The sequence below is a fragment of the Phacochoerus africanus genome, chromosome 6 (assembly GCF_016906955.1).
Source record: "Phacochoerus africanus isolate WHEZ1 chromosome 6, ROS_Pafr_v1, whole genome shotgun sequence".
Classification (NCBI taxonomy): domain Eukaryota; kingdom Metazoa; phylum Chordata; class Mammalia; order Artiodactyla; family Suidae; genus Phacochoerus; species Phacochoerus africanus.
This window is the reverse complement of record NC_062549.1, coordinates 51,516,376-51,534,566: the sequence shown is the minus strand read 5'-3', so window position 1 is coordinate 51,534,566 and position 18,191 is coordinate 51,516,376. Positions and strand designations below refer to the sequence as shown.

The following is an 18,191-nucleotide window of genomic DNA, read 5'->3' as shown; positions in this document are numbered from 1 at the left end:
TATTTATCTATATGAGTGATATCAGGGCTGTTAGACTTGTGTGAAACTGTGTCCTGCTGCCCCAAGTTTAACTTTAATACTATGCTCTTAGTGATCTCAGAGATTCACAGGACAGAAAACCCTTCTCCCCTTTTTGTGACAAAGTCCCTTGAGGGAAATGAATTCTGTTCACACCTCAAAATAATCCTGACTTAGGGCATTGGGTACAGGAGAAACGGTGCCTCACATACCCACGAAAAGGAAATGAATAAGGGCAAAATGCCTAGGGCCTAGGAAAGCCACAATGCTGCCTTGACTCAAAAATGTCCTCTCTTCAGTTTCTTTGAATTAGTTCTTAGGTATGCCAGATGCCCAGTTTCCTTTGTCAGCCAGGGAAAGTTCTTATCTTTTTGCAAGACAGTCTTTCTTTTACCCAATTCCTGTGAAAAAAAAGTGATTTTTAGAAGTTTTGATTGCTTTAAATCAATAAGTACTCCACTAGGAAGTCTCTCCTCTAAAGTGTATTTTGAAAGAGAAGAAAGAAGGTAGGATGAAACAAACATTTGGTGAACATTTCAAGAGACCTTGACAGCTTTCAAGGAAATGCATTCTTCGGACTTGAGTCGAAGATACCCTCTCCCTCCTTCTTGGTTTATTCCGCAGCCTTCCAGCAGGGGGCGCGTAGGTCTCAGTGTGATGCTTCTCCCTCCCTAGCGCCTCAAGGACCGTATCCCTATTTGCCCCAAGGTCATAGCTCCTAAGCAAGCCCGGGACGCCCGCGAGCAAGCCCTTGGAGCTAGAGACCTCGGCGTGGGTGGGGCCGATGGGGCGGGGCTGGAGTGCTCCGAGGCCAGGGATGCAGTCACAAAGGGGACAAGGGATCAGAGATACCGGACGCGGGTCCTCAGCAGTCAGCGCCGCCGCCAGCCTCAGCGCTCCGGAGGGGGATGGGGTGCGTGTAGACGCTCCGCAGCCCAGTCCGACCCAGGAACCCCGGAGCCGCCGCCGCCACACGCGCGGGGAGCACGGAGCCTCGTGGAGGCCCAGGGACCCGGGGCCGGGACCCGAGGTCGGGCCGCAGGCCGAGGGGAGACGAGTGGCGGGAGAGGAGCTCCTGAACCTGGCCCAGCGCCCGCCGAAAGGGCGTTCTCCCCGCCCCCGGAGCCTCGCCCTCCTGGCCCGCCCCGAGCGCGGGGAGATCACCTCCGCCCGTCACCTCCTCCCCTAGTCGCCCAGGTCCACCCAGGGCCCCTTCCCCCCGGCCGCCCCCGAGCACGAAGTTGGCGGGAGCCTATAAATACCAGCCACGGCGCGACCCGCGGACATACGGTGCAGGCGCTCCAGCAGCCGCCGCTAGACCGGCGCCAACTCCTGCCCTGCCCCTACCAGCGGCACGACCATGTCCCATCACTGGGGATACGACAAGCACAACGGTGAGTGCGGGCTGCGGGCGGGGCGGCGTCTGCGCCTGGGGCTCCGGGCCCCTCTGGGGCCCAGCAGCGCACGCACCTGCTATTTCCCGCTGCCGCCTGGAGCACCCGAGGCTCAGGTGCGCCCCCGACGCCCTGCCCGCGCGCCCGCGGCTCCCCGGCGCGGGATGCCCCCAGCTCAGAGCCCGAGTCCACTGTCGAGGAATCCCTGCGTCCACCGGTGGCGCGCGGTGCCGGGGGAAGGGGGCGCGCAGAAGCAGCAGTAGGACCCAAGGACAGCCCTTCCCGGGTCACGAGCCGGAGACCATCCTATTCCGACCCAGGAGGAAACTAGGGCGAATTGTAACGATACATTTTAGTTATTGATCGCAGAGAAATTAGGGGACCCTATTTTCCCCCTACCTTATCCTACCCCCAGTTCATCTTCAGCACCACTTGTGGCTGAGACTCTCAGCACGAAGTGTCCCGGGGCATTTTCTTGGGGTGGTTTGAATCCACTGCGCTGATTTCTGAGTTTTTCCTTCGTCTCTCCGCTTCTAATGTTAGGAAGTCACCAGGAACCCGGCTTTATCGGCGTCACAGATCTGGGTTCTCCGGAACCAGCAGACCAAAGAGAAAGATGTGTCTAAACCACCTTGAGCCTCTTTGGGGTTTTGGGGCTTTCTAGATCGTGGGAATCCTAACCATTAAAGCAGGGTTGCCCTGCCTGAACAGTGATTCTGACCTTACTGATCTAGTAAAAGGACAAGAGAGAGGAATCCCCATCTGCTGGAATGTCTTAAGTGAGCTTGCATCCTCCAAATCCTAATCACAAGCCTAATGTCAGTCACTCAATGGCAGTAAAAGGAACATAAAATAGCTAATATTTATATGGTGCTCACTACTTGTTCTAAAAGCTTTTACGTATATTGATTCTGATTCTCACATCAACCTTTAATACAAATGAGGAAACTAAGGCACAGATTGTGTTTCATTAAAGTTATTCAGCTGTTAATTATGCCGCCAAAATTAGAGCCAGACAGATTGGCTCCAGAGCCATTGCTCTTTTCTAGGGGTCTGGGTTTGTCCTTCCCCACAGTGGGGGGTTCACACACTCTCTTTTCAATCTCAGGACCTGAGCACTGGCATAAGGACTTCCCCATCGCCAAGGGAGATCGCCAGTCCCCTGTTGACATCAACACCAGCACAGCTGTTCACGACCCTGCCCTGAAGCCTCTGTCCCTTTGCTATGAGCAAGCGACTTCTCAGAGAATTGTCAACAACGGCCACTCTTTCAACGTGGAGTTTGATAGCTCCCAGAACAAAGCCGGTCAGTGTTTAAAAAATAACTTGTGTATTTCAGCCAGTGGCTGTTTTCCCAGCTTAACAGAAGCAGCAGCAAGACCCTCTTCTTAATACTACACTCTGATAATCTTCATTACGTTCAGTCTCTGAGAAGTAGGCTAATTATTTGCAAGTGGCAGGGGCCACTTCTCCCTGTAAAATTCCTGGTTTCTATGTAGGGCATTGAATAACTGTGATGTGCTTGGGAAAAGTCACAGAAGGCAAGGTCCCCTGGCATAGAGATCAGAAACAATGGGATTTGCAAAACCTGAACTTTTAAGACTTTCTAAAGTACTTGTTTCCCAAAATTGATGCTTATACTATAAAAAGCACATCCTAGGGTGATCTTCAAGGTAGCAGTGAGAAGAGTGATAAAAACCTGACAATTAAAATGCTAAAATTCTTGGAAACATTGTATTTATGACTATTTTCTTGGGCTAGAGTGATAGAAGTGGCAGTATACCTTAGTATCTACCCGGAAATTTATTTCATAAGTTTCAGATTTTGTGGACATACTCAGCCTATATGACAAAACCAGTTACCACAATTTATTTGTAATAGAGCTGTTTACGGAATGTCCATTGAATGCTGCTGCTGCTGCTTCTTCTTCTTCTTTTTTTTTTCTTACTTAGAAATAGGAGAACAATCTCCTTCAGACATAGTAGCAGCCTTCTTTGCCCACTGGTTGATTTCAATGCCAATGTCCTATTTTCCTGAGTGGTTTCCTCTGAAGGATATTGAATGAATGGTACTACAAACACATTTTGTGTGGTGGTGGTGTGGAAGCAGGGGAAGCACTGGGACAAAATGAGAAAAGATGGAGACAACATTCAGTAATGCTGTCAAAATGTTGAAGTAGTGACCTATTGTACTCATATAAATGTATTATAATCATTATAATCAAGTTAACTCTTCTTTTTCAATAGTTATCTGACATATTCAGTACAGTTTTGAAAAAATTCTTCCTTCCTCCTTTCCTGGGAATGATAGTAACTTTACCTCTCTTGATTTTTTGTTTTCTTAGTGTAAAATTGGAATAGAAGTAGCATGTTAACAGAAGAAGGATTAAATGAAACAAGGCATATAAAACCAGTTGCCTGACACGTAACAGTTCCTCAGTAAATGACCATTGCTGTTATCAGGTCTGCACACAATTTAACTGCCTTTTATTAGGCCATTCCTGTAGCTATTGCACCTCTGATAAGATTTTTGAAGAAAGTTTTTAATTAGCTTTAAGATTACTTCCCATCACTTGATGATATTTTAAAATCTTACTTTTATATTTCCCCAAATATCCCATTTATTATATTAAACTATGTGCTGATTTCTATATGACATTATTACACAGTAATATGTTTTACCATGAATATGTCTGATGGAATTCTACATGAATTCTCCATGTAGTTCTGATGGAATTCTACATGAGCAGTAACTGATTAGAGCCGGCCACTTTCTTCTAACTACTTCTCCTGGTGCATAACGCATACATTACTAAAGCAACTGGCCGTGTTTATTTTTATTTATTTATGTATTTATTTATTTACTTATTTATTTTTTATGGCTGTACCTGTGGAAGTTCCCAGCCAGGTGTTAAATCCAAGCCACAGCGACAATCTATGCCTGGCTCAGCTACAGCAATGCCAAATCCTTAATTTAACTCACTTTGGTGGGCTGGGGATCAAATCCAAGCCTCCACAGCCACCTCAGCCACTGTAGTCAGATTCGTAACCCACTGCACTATTGTGAAACAGGTGAAAGCCAAGTAGTTCAGATAGAGGCTCAAACCCACGTCTTTAGAAACAGATGTATAGTTTGTCTAGTTTTTATTTTTAAAAAAATTCCTGGGAGTTCCCCATTGTGGCTCAGTGGTAACATACCCGACTAGGATCCATGAGGATTCGGGTTCAATCCCTGGCCTCACCCAGTGGGTTAAGGATCTGGTGTTGCCATGAGCTATAGCGCAGGTCACAAATGTGGCTCGGATCTGGTGTTGCTGTGGCTGTGGTGTAGGCCAGCAACTGTAGCTCCAATTCACCCCCTAGCCTGGGAACTTCCATATGCCGCAGGTGTGGCCCTAAAAAGCAAAAAACAAAAACAAAAACAAACTTACTAACACCAGTCATATACAAGATAAGCGAGGCATCTTGGGGACAGGATTGAGTCCTGGTCCCTCTCCTGTATCCCTAGGGCCCGTGCTGGGGACACCTCAAATAGAAAGACAGAAATAATAGATGCAGACAATCACTTTGATAAGTGCAACAAGAAAGTATTCCAGGGGAATATGGAAACATGAAGCGGGTTTGGAGTTGACATCAGCAAGTCAGAAGAGACTTTTTCAGGGTAAATAACGTTTGTGCTTGAAGGATGAGGCTTGTCGAATTTCAGTATCTCTGAGGAGACTCCAGTCTAAAGGAAGTAGGAAACACAGGGGACTTGAGAGCTGGGCAGGAGGTACTGTAAAAACAAGAAAGAGGAGTGAATGTTAGAAAGACTTGTTCTCCTTTACAAATGAAAGACTCCTTTGTAATTTTGTCCATACCTCTTAAGCATTTTCAGTTGTTGTGATTAAACAAGGAAGCATTTTTTCTAGAATGCAGAATATAACACATGTTGATATTAAAACACATGTACAGGATAACAAAAGGCAACTAAATCAATCATGCTATGAAAAGAAACACCCTTTAGACTTCTTTTTTTTGAAAACCCTAGACTCTCAAGTTAGAACAAATGGTAGAGATACTCTAGTCAAACTCTCTTAAAATAAACATGAAGAAACAGAATGCTCAAGAGTTTAAGTTACTTGCTCGTAGTCTCCTTCCTAGTTGTTGGAGTGAGCCTAAACGGCAGCCACTTAAAAATAGAAATTGAATAAGAATCTTTGAATGACAATCATAGTATTTACTGGGTACCCACCTGTACCTATTGGAAAAAACTGATAGACTTTTCTGCTTACTTAGGTCTAAAAATAATTTTTCATTTTGGTCACTCAATATCTTAAAATCGACAGTTTGTCATCTCTTTTTGTTAGGAATTATTTCTACAATGTTCACACGTTTAGATATACTTTATTTTTCTACATTTAAATGCCTCGCAGTTCATTTACTTTTTTTCCCCTTCAGCGAGATTTCAGTCTTCTAGAACTTCTCATAGACAGATTTTCAGGTATATCCTAAATTTTATATCCAAACTTAAAATACTTGTGTATCAGAAACTGAGTTGATAGAATTTACTGCTGTGTTTCAGTTTCAGAGAATTCTTTTTAAATGTGCAATTAGTAAGCTTTAACTAGAAGCTTGAGTTAAAGCTCTCATCAATCTTCTGAATTCCTTTAAAAATGAACTACCTTAAATTAATGAAAAATTGTTAATCCTATTAGATTTTTTTAATTATTAAAAAATAACTCTCCCTGCTTGAGATCTTTTATTACTTGCTTTTTCTGGGAGAAAAGAATGGTAGTCAAATTATTAACTCCTGCTAACTTATTAACTTTTATTAATGAGTTTAACACTCTCCAGCTTTATTGCAAAGTTAGAGGCAAATATTGAAAAACCAATGCTCGAATTACTAGGCCAACTCATAACTCTCATATCGTTTCTGTTTTTTAGAAGTTGAAAATTTTAAAATCTGTTTTTATTATTTCAAGAAAGAGAAGGAAGGAAGCTGAGTTCACCTGTGCTCATTTCAAGTAGACCATTGTTTGTATGATATAATGGACCTTCATGCATGAGTTCTGCTTGAGTATCATCAGGGACTTGCTTTTGGAACTTTAACATTTTCCTTTCAACAACAATGATAAGTTAAAAGGAAACATAATGGGAGGGCTTATCCTGCATAATGTTAATGCTGTGAGCAGGACACTAAGCTTCTATAAAACTGACAAAACCAGGAGTTCCCGTAGTGGCGCAGTGGTTAACGAATCAAACTAGGAACCATGAGGTTTCGGGTTCGGTCCCTCCCCTTGCTCAGTGGGTTAATGATCCGGCGTTGCTGTGAGCTGTGGTGTAGGTTGCAGACACGGCTCAGATCCTGTGTTGCCATGGCTCTGGCATAGGCCAGCTGCTACAGCTCCGATTCGACCCCTAGCCTGGGAACCTCCATATGCCCTGGGAGCGGCCCAAAGAAATATCAAAAAGACAAAAAAAAAAAAAACAAAAAAAAAACTGACAAAACCATTCTAGACACTGTATTTCATTATGTTCATGTCAGAGAGTTTCTTGCTTTTGTTCTCATAAAATTGCCACATACTTGCAAGTAAAAACTTATATTCCTTTGATTTTTTTTTTGTTTTTGGCCTCATTTGCAATCATGTGGAAGTTCTTGGACCAGGCAGGGATCAAATCTGTATCACAGCAGCTACCCAAGCCACTGCAGTGACAACATGGGATCCTTAACTACTGAGCCATCAGGGGAACTCCCTTTTCCTTTGAATTTTAATTTTGCCTACACTAGTGAAAGTGACAACCAAATATTTTCACTATTTTAAAAGAATGGAATGTGGGCATCCTTTTTTCAGATTTGTCTACATTGACCTTGTTTTTTTTAACCTTCGTAGGTAGCCATAGGATTATTGGCCACTGACAAAAAAAAAAAACATATTTAATAAATTCTAAATTATTCATAGAGAAGATTATTCACCTGCTAGAAATATGTTTTTAATGGAGAAATAGTTTATTTATATTAATAAATCTTTTTTATTTTTAATTTGCATAAGTATCTGATTTAATTCATATTTGAATGACTTAATTTTCACAATTTTCATATAATATACATAAGTAATATGTATAGATAGATAATAATATAGATAATATTTAGTGCTTATTTTGTGTTTTATATATGGTATGTACAACTGATTGGAAAATCATAATAGTTAAAATCTATCAGGGCTCCCGGTTTTGAGATTTGGATTAAATTGAGTTTGGAGGAGTCTTGGAAAAGATACTGTGTCTTTGAGTAGAGAATCCCATTTACGTGTCTCCATCACTTGGGGAACAGATTTCTGTGCCCCAATAAATCATTGACTCTTCCAAGCCTCACTAACATAGCTAGATTTTACAGAGGAAAAAAAACATGCAGTTAGCAATTTCTGTTATTTTTAAAAGTTATTTTTGCATTAGAAAACTTTTTTTTTTTAATTGGAATAGTTTTTTTTTATTTTTTATTTTTATTTTTTTTGTCTTTTTGCCTTTTCTAGGGCTGCTCCCGCAGCATATGGAGGTTCCCAAGGCTAGGGATCTAATCGGAGCTGTAGCCACCCGCCTACACCAGAGCCACAGAAACGCGGGATCCGAGCCACATCTGCCACCTACACCATAGCTCACGGCAATGCTGGATCCTTAACCCACTGAGCAAAGCCAGAGATCGAACCCGAAACCTCATGGTTCCTAGTCAGATTTGTTAACCACTGTGCCACGACGGGAACTCCTGGGATAGTTTAGAAAGTAGCATGAAATGAACAAATTAAGTAGATCTACCATATAGTGCAAGCTCCCTGTCTTTAACCTGGTCTTTCCTATTTCTCAAATAAAAAGATGAACGCTATTGTTATTAGAGTTTATGGCAATTTATTATTATAACAATGTTTTGAGGGATTTCACTGACTAAACTCCATGATAAAAAGTTGCTGAGAAATAACCAGTTAGTTGAAGAAGACCAGAAATGCTGCTTTTTTTGTGGCAGTTAAACTAACAATTCAATAACCTTTCCTAGTTATAATGGGCTTCTAATCTACATAGCAACATAGTTTTATTTTAATGGGAGCTCAAACAGGTATCTGGGAATAATAGATTAGCAGTGAATGTGTTTCATCATTGAATCCAGAGCATTTCTTTCTTTCTTCTTTCCTTTCTTTCTTTCTTCCTCCCTCCCGCCCTCCCTTCCTTCCTTCCTCCCTTCCTTCCTTCCTTCCTTCCTTCCTTCCTTCCTTCCTTCCTTTCTTTCTCTCTCTCTCTCTCTCTTTCTTTCTTAGTATTAGCAAGGCTTGTTTGATAAAAGCTCATATACTCTTGCCTAATTCCAAATCATTTCTAAAATAAGATCGGTTACCTCAGATGCTTAATATGGTTTTATTTAACTAATTCTACCACTTGGCTGAATAAGTGATGTTACAAATGGTGTTTATGATCAGCCAGTTTTAAAAAGTAGTTATAAAGGAATTAGTTTTGGTATCAATTCACTTTGTAAACGTATATTCTTTTGTTTTAAGGATATATCATCATGAAAATTCCTTCCTTTTGGGAAAAGTCTATTTGGGGGTATAAGGGTAATTCTTTCCCTATCAGATTTTTTAAAAGTACTTTTATAATAAGTTGTTTTTAAGTTTCAAGAGATGTGATTTTCAGAATACATCCAAATTCAGGTTTCTTAGTAGATCTGTAATATAACACCATTTATAATTTGTTCTCTCTCTTCGTTTTAATTCTTTTCTTCTCCTGGCCTATTGTAAGACAGAGCTGGCAGCTAGAGGTTATATCAGGAGCCACAGAAAGGCCCAACCCCCTAAATATCCTCCAGCCAGCTTTATCTTTTCTTTGAATAGATGAATGAGTGTTGCTACCATCTAAGCACATTTAGATGAAGCTGAGCGAACAGACTTTATTGTACAGACTTTGTCCCTTGGTTTTACAAAGCACAGTAAGTTTGGGCTCATTACTTTCTAGAATTATAAACAAAAGCTGATAAAATAAACTTATAGCAACAGATGATCTAATCCCAGTTCTAGAGAAATAAAATTGAAGTAGTAGAATTAAACTAATTGTAAAAGCTTTTAAATATATTTGTTAAGTCCCATTAGTACATGTAAGTTAGGTAAGAGGCTTCTGGTGAGGGTTAGGGGAAACAGTGATTTCTTACTATTTTAATCCCCTCTTAAGACAGCTTATTAATCATCTACAGATAGACTGTAGTCTAAGAATGTGATTCCTAGTATGGTTTTTACTGTAACAAAGTTACATTCATACCAGAACAATAGAATCATGGGATAGTTATGAAAGTTAGAATTTTTATTTTTATTTTTTATTTTTATTTATTTATTTATTTATTTATTTATTTTATGCTTTTTAGGGCCGCAGGCACAGCACATGGAGATTCCCAGGCTAGGGGTCGAATCAGAGCTGCAGCTGCCGGCCTGTGCTACAATGCAGCTGCATCTGCAACCTACACCACAGCTCATGGCAACGCCAGATCCTTAACCCACTAAGTGAAGCCAGGGATCAAACCCACAACCTCATGATGACTAGTCAGATTCGCTTCCACTGCACAACAATGGGAACTCCTGAAAGTTAGAATTTTTAGAAAACACTATGCACTGCATCTCAAGGATGATCAATTGATTCTTAGTGAAGAGTAAATAATTGAATGTATGCATTTTACAGATGAGAAAATAAAGGTCAGAGAGTCTAAAGAGAACATTTTGAGGGTATAAGGATAATTAGTAGCTGCGACCATCCAAATTCTAAAGAATTTTTGAAGCCTGTGCAAGGAAAATTGATTATATACCCTGAAGATCAAGAGTATGCTTATTATTTCATAAGTTCTGATATATAAAAACTGATATCAGAGGTCAGTAGAGCCAGCTGAAGGTCAGTCCTTGGACTGTGCTTGCAGGGGTGTACAGCAGACCAGCAGTAGCAAGCTGCTGCAGGCACTTCCTCACTGATTCACATTGGAATTAATAGTTCCCCTGAAAATTTCCTCTCTCTGAACCTGGACCTGTGATTTCAAAACAAAGCCAGGAGACAAGTATCACTGTGCTCAGAAAACAGATGGGAAAAGTATCCATCCCTCAGTCAGCACAAGTGAAGGGAAAAAAACAGATGAAATCATTTGTTCAGTGCTGTCAACTAAACCTGAGTCTGGATTTAATTTTCACAGAGTGAAAATGTTGCTTTAGGCAACATTTAGTCCTATAAAATGTGATTAAATCATGTCATGTTCAGTAGTGTGTGTTTCATGTGCATGTGTTTATGTGTAAATATATATATATTTTATTTTTAGTGCTTGAAGGTGGACCTCTTGCTGGCACTTACAGATTGATTCAGTTTCACTTTCACTGGGGTTCATCTGATGGGCAAGGTTCTGAGCATACTGTGGATAAAAAGAAATATGCTGCAGAGGTAAGGCCTTTTTTTTTTTTTTTCTTTCAAAAGCTTCATTTTGTAAACTCAGACCAAGCAAACCAACCACTTCTTTTACAAAGGATCTTCACATTTGCTTCTTACAACCTTTGTTTGTGATATTACGATTAAGACTACAAAACTTTCTCTACAACTTCTTTGGACACCATCTGTACAAAGTTAATGAATTCGAACTGGAGGATCCTGTTTTAATGTAAATCTAGAAATAAACCTTGTGCCTTCCCTCAAAAATATGCAACTCTTTGTCTTAGAGTCAATGAAATCACTTGCTACCCTGCCAAGTGGTGGATAATTAGAATATTTTTTAAAGTTTAGATTTAAACTTATCCACTTTTTTTCCCTTTCTTTGGTAACCTCTAGCTACAAAGAAAAGAGCCTTAGATAGCTCTGTAGGCTTTTATCATGTAAATCATTTGTTTGTGGTTTTGTCTCCTGCTTTAGCTACACTTGGTGCATTGGAACACCAAATACAAGGACTTTGGAGAAGCTGCACAACAGCCTGATGGACTGGCTGTTTTGGGTGTTTTTTTGAAGGTTGGTTGATGGCCTAATTCTTTTTTTCCCCCTGTTTTCAAGAAAGGTTAAGGGGACAGAACATTCCTAACAAACAAGACATTCAACATAGAGCCTAGGAAATGCCTTTGGCTCTGAAGTATTTTCATGTTTATTTTCCTTCCATATCCGCTAGTAGCAGTACACATGGAGGTCAAAAAGACAAGTCCAGGGGGTACCATTTAGATGTAAATGTGAACCATGTATACAGCTGAATTATGAAATGAGAAAGAGGTATACTTTGGATGAAAACTAGATTTTTTTTTTTTTTTATTAAATTCAAGCTTAAGCTAGAGAGCACTATTCCTTGATAGGCAATGCTAAATTAAGACCAGGTTTTGGAGTGAAGGACAGCAACCCCATACTGAAGAATTCAGGCAACAAAAGCAGGACATACAGGTTAAGTAGCCCTCTGGGCACCTGTAAACCCAGTGGAAAAAGGTCTGGGCTGGAGAGTCATGGGTCAGAAATCATTTGTCAAGGTGGAAGGTACAACTATTTGTGAAATCATCCAAGGAAAGCATTAAGAGGGAGAGGATAGAGCTGCTGCACAAGCAACCCTAAGGAACTGCAAACTGTAAGGAAAGATGCTAATTAAATAACTAAAAAGGTATTCAAGAGTTAAGGGATATTTTAGAGGCTGGAGGATAGAAGGAAAGCCATAAGAGGGGAGAATTTTACAAAGGAGGGAAGATAATTTTGCAAAATCCTGTATGAAGATCAAGGTAAGCACTTGAATGGTGATCTTTGTTTTGGGCATTGGAGGTCACTGGTGACATTTGACAGGGTAGTTTCAGGGGAACTGTAGGCGTGAAGGTGAAACCCCACGGCTCAGATTGGGACTTGAACCCATAGTACTAGGACTCTAACCCAGCCAAGACTCAGATTGGAATTTAAACCCACTGTTTTTTAATTAAAATCACACACTTGGTCCCAGGATTTACTGAAGTTCAGATGCTTTATGTCTCAGTGCAGAAGGAATTCAGCGAGAGGCAAAGTGATAGGGAAGAAGCAGACTTATTGAGAGAGATAGACAAAGTGTGGGTCATCTCAGAAGGTAAAAGGCCCAAAAGGCGAGTTTTTATGGGCTGGGTAATTTCAGAGGCTAATGAGAGGGAGTTATTCCAACTTTTTGGGGAAGGGGCAGGGATTTCCAGGAACTGGGCCAGCACCCACTTTTTTGGATTTTATTGTTGGCCTTGGAGAACTGCCATGGCACCTGTGGGCGTATCATTTCACTGCTAATGTATTACAATGAGTGTATAATGAGCTCAGGGTCCACGGGAGGTCAAACCTTTCACTGTCTTGGGCCTTGTTGGTTCTAAGCAGTTTATATCATGTCCTCAATGGGTATGTCATTCTTTTAGAGGTTGTGCCCTGCCCGCTTCCCTCCTTTTCCAGAGGCAGAAGGATGTTGTCAATGAAAGTAGGAAAGTTTGTGGTGCCAGTGTAACCAAACTAAGACTGATGGGTGTCATGTAGCAACCAATGGGTTTTGGTTCACAATTTGGAGAAATTTTACTGTAGAGCTGCCCAAATCAAAACTGGTGAAGTGCCAACTGGAATACACTATCTTGTCCTTTGTGTCTTTCTATAGATTGGCAATGCTCAGCCAGGCCTCCAGAAAATCGTTGATGTTCTGGATTCCATTAAAACAAAGGTACAGTTGAAGTTTTTGCCACCTCAATAAGGTATCTATTGTTTCTGGTACCATACTCCACTAATTTTTGAAAATTCTTTTGTGTAAGTTGAGTAGTCTTGGTTTTATGTGTGATGCTTAGATGAGCAGTTAACAAAGGGAAAATGTTGCTTATATGTTTACTTATATTTATCCAAAAGTTGATCCTAATGCTTGTATAATTTTAAAGGCTTGTATTTATTGAATCTTGCTTCCCATCATTTGGATATCCGTATGCAAGAGTCAGAGAATCTCATGATTGCAAGGAGACTGAAAGATCATCTGGTCAAATTATTTACTCATTCATACGGCCGATATTTGTTAAGTACTTACTGCATGCCAGTCACTTTGTTAATCTAGGAAATACAATAGTGAACACAGAGAATAAGCTCCTGCTTTGTGGAAATTTGTATTCTATGACCTCTTTGAATTCATGTTTAAATCCTCTCTCCAGCACAGTTGTGGAGGTCATGGAGCATCTGCTTAAATTCTACCATTGCCAGTGGCAACCTGACTTTATAAAGCTCATCCTGAAATTGAAGCAGCATCTGTCTTCTGAAATATCTTCTGAAATACTCACTTTTACCCTGAGCTTGAGCCCTTTGGTTCATATAGAATAAATCTGATCCAAATTTAATCTGAACATGAATTTAAAAAGATATATCCACCCCCATATTCATTGCAAAATTATTTACAATAGCCAAGATAGGAACAGCGTAAGCATCCCATAGTGAATGAATGAAGAAAAGGTGGATTACACACACAATGAATTAAGCCATAAAAAAGAATGAAATCATGCCATTTGTGGCAATATGACTGGATCTTGAGGGCATCAGGCTAAATGAGATGTCAGATACAGAAAAACAAATAGCATACGAACTCTTATGTGGAATCTAAATAAACAAACAAAACCAGCTCAAGAATGAAGAGAACAGATTGGAAGTGGGGGTGGGCCAGACAGGTGGAAGGGGTCAAAAGGTATTTCCAGTTATAAAGGAAATAAGTCTTTCCAGTTATAAAGTAAGTCAGTCTTGGGGATGCAATGTACAGCATAGTGGCCATACTTAATGACACTGTGTAGTATGTTTGAAAGTTGCCAAGAGAGTAGATTTAAAAGTTCTTAATCATAAGAAAAAAAATTCTGTATATGTGTTGACAAATGTTGACTAGACATATTGTGGGTATTCAAATCCTAAGTAATTACACTGTATTCCTAAAATTAATATGTCAATTATATCTCAAAAAAAAAAAAAAAGAGAATACCCTAATCTTTCTTCCATGTGATCCTATTCTCTGTCAGCCTTTCACCTACCCCAAGCTAATTATCTTGAGTCCCCTTTAACTAGTCTCACATGACAGTTTTCACTTTGTGGCAACTTTGTTACTTCTAGTAACTCTTTTGCTTTTGTTGCCTTAAAAGCCTGTTGTCCAAAACTAAATGCAGGTCTTCAGTTCTGACCCAGCCATCAAATGGAATATGAAGACAACTACCTCCTCATCAAGGATACTATATTTTATGTTACTGTGACCTAAAATTGCATCATTTCAGTGGCAGTGGTTTGACTGTAAATACTGGCTATGATCAGTTAATTAAAAATATAAGGAATTATTTGAGAGGACTAGATGAGAAAATGGACACGTGAAATTAACAGGTTCCCTTGCATATCTAATTTGTATGTCAAATGTCTTCTGTTAATTGCTTATTATTCTGTTTCTGGTGAACATGGAACTTCTCTTTTTAAAAAAATTAAGGCGTTCCTGTTGTGACACAGCGGAAATGAATCTGACTAGGGACCATTAAGCTGCAGGTTCGATCCCTGGCCTCGCACAGTGGGTTAAGGATCCGGCATTGCTGTGAGCTGTGCTGTAGGTTGCAGATGCGGCTTGGATCTGGCATTGCTGTGGCTGTGGCTGTGGCCAGCAGCTGTAGCTCCGATTTGACCCCTAGCCTGGGAACCTCCATATGCCGCGGGGCGGGTGAGGCCCTAAAAAAAAAAAAATTAAAAGTATTCTGGCTATTGGAGGAGATTATTTCTGTTTCTCTGGCCTCCTGCCTACTCTGGTCATGTGTTAACCCATGTGTTTGCCTTGTTCCAGGGTAAGAGTGTGGAATTCACTGGCTTTGACCCTCGTGACCTCCTCCCTGGAAGCCTGGACTACTGGACCTACCCAGGGTCCCTGACCACCCCCCCTCTCCTGGAAAGTGTGACGTGGATTGTGCTCAGAGAACCCATCTCTGTTAGCAGTGGGCAGGTCCGTTTTCTAAAGACAGCAGAATATTCATTCCAGGCAGAAGGGCTTGACCTTTGGACTCAGACAGACCTGGGGTTTAATCCTCCTCCTGCTGCTTCTAGCTGTGCCACCGGTGCTTAGGAGATAATCAGCAATGAATAAATAGTTGCTGTGGTTAGCCGTTAACCTTAGGCAGTTTTTTTTCTCCTCCAAAACTGGCTAAAACTGAGGATTACCTAGGAAAGGTGTCTGTCACCTGATAAATGCTTTTTTTTTTTTTTTGCTAAGCTGTGAGGAAACTGAAGTCCAGAAGAAAGAGATTTTATATTCAAGGTACATAGGTATTGGTGATAATTCCTAGCCTCCTGCTCACTAAGAACTTACTGCGGTTTTATTTATGTCCAAATATTTTTCTGGAGTCTGATGAAAATAAGAGTCATTCTTTGCAGAAAAAGTATCTATTAAAAGTCACTCCATGGAACCATGAGGTTGTAGGTTCGATTCCTGGCCTTGCTCATTAGATTAAGGATCTGGTGTTGCTGTGAGCTGTGGTGTAGGTCGCAGATGTGGCTCAGATCCTATGTTGGTACAGCTGTGGCATAGGCCGGCAGCTGTAGCTCTGATCTGACCCCCAGCCTGGGAACCTCCATATGCCACAAGTGCGGCCCTAAAAAGCAAAAAAAAAAAAAAAAGTCAGTCCATGGAGTTTTTGTTGTGGCACAGTAGTAATGAACCTGACTAGTATCCATGAAGATGTGGGTTCGATCCTTGGCCTTGCTCAGTGGATTAAGGATCTGGTGTTGCCTTGAGTTATGGTCTAGGTTGCAGACACAGCTCAGATCCCGTGTTGCTTGGGCTGTGGTGTAGGCTGGTAGCTTCAGCTCCGATTTGACCCCAAGCCTGGGAACTTCCTTATGCTGCAAGTGCAGCCCTTAAAAGCAAGAAGAAAAAAAAGTTCACTGCAGGTTGAGTTAGCTTAGACCAGACACACTTGACACACTTACATTTCATATACAGTGTAGTTTGTGCCAATCAAGTGACTGATGCCTTGTAGTGACAATTGTTGTACATGTTACAGTAGTTAACTTACATGGACATTGACTTCCTGAGGGGGTGACTGAGGGAATATTAGTGGACCAGAGAGATCAGGTTCAAGGCCATTGATTCATAGGAGGCTACATTACTTCCCGAACACCCTTCTTCATTTTAGTCAAGTCTTGCTTAGGGAAAGGGACATGCCACTTTGCAAAAACAACCTCAGAGAAGGAAGAGACTGGTTCAGGGTTGCACATGTTACATCATGGCATTGGGAACTGAGACAAATTTAAAAAGGAGTCATAATTAACCAAAAATAAGGATTCGAAGTCCCAGCCTAAGCAAATTCATTGCTGTGTTTCTATATGTTTAAGCAGAGAGGTCAGCCCATCATTTGGTCCTGGAGTTTGCAGATCCCACTTTATCTAATCGTACAGATGTTGTAGTTTATCTTCCCTGGGGCAAAAAAAAAAAAAACATGAAACTTTAACTTGGATCCAGAATTGTTATTATTACTTTACATCCCAGAAGTATATTTATAGGGATTATGGAATTGAAAGAGGAAAAAACAAGCTCACTGAAAATTTCCTTTCAAATGATGGCAATATTTTGTATGTATTTTCTAGAAATGGATTTGTTATATAAAAGCAGACATATGTAATCTCTATGTGATTATATAGCTATGGGGCGACAAATTAAATCTTGAACATTGATACATGGTACTGTGAATCTTAGGGATTGTATTTTAAGATTTAATACAAGCACATAATTGAATACTTTTGGGAAACTTTTTCATCTTGTCATTTTTGCTTTTGTCTTTTAGATGATGAAATTCCACACCCTGAACTTCAACAGGGAGGGTGAACCTGAACACCCGATGGTGGACAACTGGCGCCCAACTCAGCCACTGAAAAATAGACAAATCAGAGCTTCCTTCCAATAAGATGGTCCTAGAGACAGCGTCCAGTGAAGAATCTTTGGCTTTCCCTTAGCACACATCCACCTTGGTGAACTGGTCCCTGGCTGCCATGCATCTGGTTTTCTAGATCATTCATCTCTCACCTGACATGCTTACTACTGAAATGTGAAAACCTAGACCAATTGTCATGCTTGGCAGAATTGCTGTGATTGGTGCTTTGCTTATGGTAGTAGCTTTTCTCTAATGGAGAATATAATATATGGAGTAGGAGAGAAGTACCTTGATTTTGTTCATAGCACGTGGGGTAATGAGCACTCACAATTGTTCACTGAAATGCTATTTTTAAACAGTGAGAAAGTAGGATGAGTACAAATCTATATAATGAGATAAACTGAGCTGTGTAATATAAATCAGGTAAAGTCATCATGATCCTATGTAATGTATATCAGAGAAAATAAGTGTTCGTGATTCCCAGATGATATATTAAAGAAAAAACTTTAATTCTTATATATTTGTAGCAATGTTATCTTACATCTGAATTATGTCATAATTTAGTGACTTTTGAACTCTGGAGATATAAATGAAGTATTATCTGTAAAAATTGTTATAGTTGTGATACAGAGTATATTTACATTCAAATAATATATCATAACTTAATAAATATTGTATTTTAGATACATTCTCTAATAAAATCCAGAATTCTATTTTGGGTTATTTTGTACTGGGCAATGGGTTATAGTAGAGGAGAAAAATGTCTATTTTTATAATTTGTATTAATTCACTGTAAGCCATCATAATTGGCTTACTTACGATTGAATGAGTCTCCATAAAAGCAAAAACCCTGAAGGTCATTTATTATTTCCAAGCACTGTTTTAAGTGCTTTCTGAGTACCTGCTCTGCAATCTCCTTG

The 18,191-nt window shown here is 40.4% G+C and overlaps 2 protein-coding genes across 2 annotated transcripts; one reads left to right on the top strand and one right to left on the bottom strand.

The window, feature by feature from the left end:
• Positions 1-477: 477 nt before the first annotated feature.
• Positions 478-1,380, bottom strand: LOC125128664 (uncharacterized). Its single transcript, XM_047782855.1, has 2 exons — positions 1,366-1,380; positions 478-1,182 (listed from the first exon to the last, which is right to left on the bottom strand). Exons 1-2 carry the CDS (start codon positions 1,378-1,380, stop codon positions 478-480), a joined length of 720 nt encoding a protein of 239 aa, XP_047638811.1.
• On the top strand, positions 857-17,984 carry CA2 (carbonic anhydrase 2). The gene is made up of 7 exons (XM_047783661.1): positions 857-1,412; positions 2,521-2,718; positions 10,725-10,843; positions 11,306-11,398; positions 13,014-13,076; positions 15,192-15,347; positions 17,185-17,984. The coding sequence occupies exons 1-7, from the start codon at positions 1,379-1,381 to the stop codon at positions 17,302-17,304; spliced, it is 783 nt and encodes a 260-aa protein (XP_047639617.1). The 5' UTR covers positions 857-1,378; the 3' UTR covers positions 17,305-17,984.
• Positions 17,985-18,191: the final 207 nt, after the last annotated feature.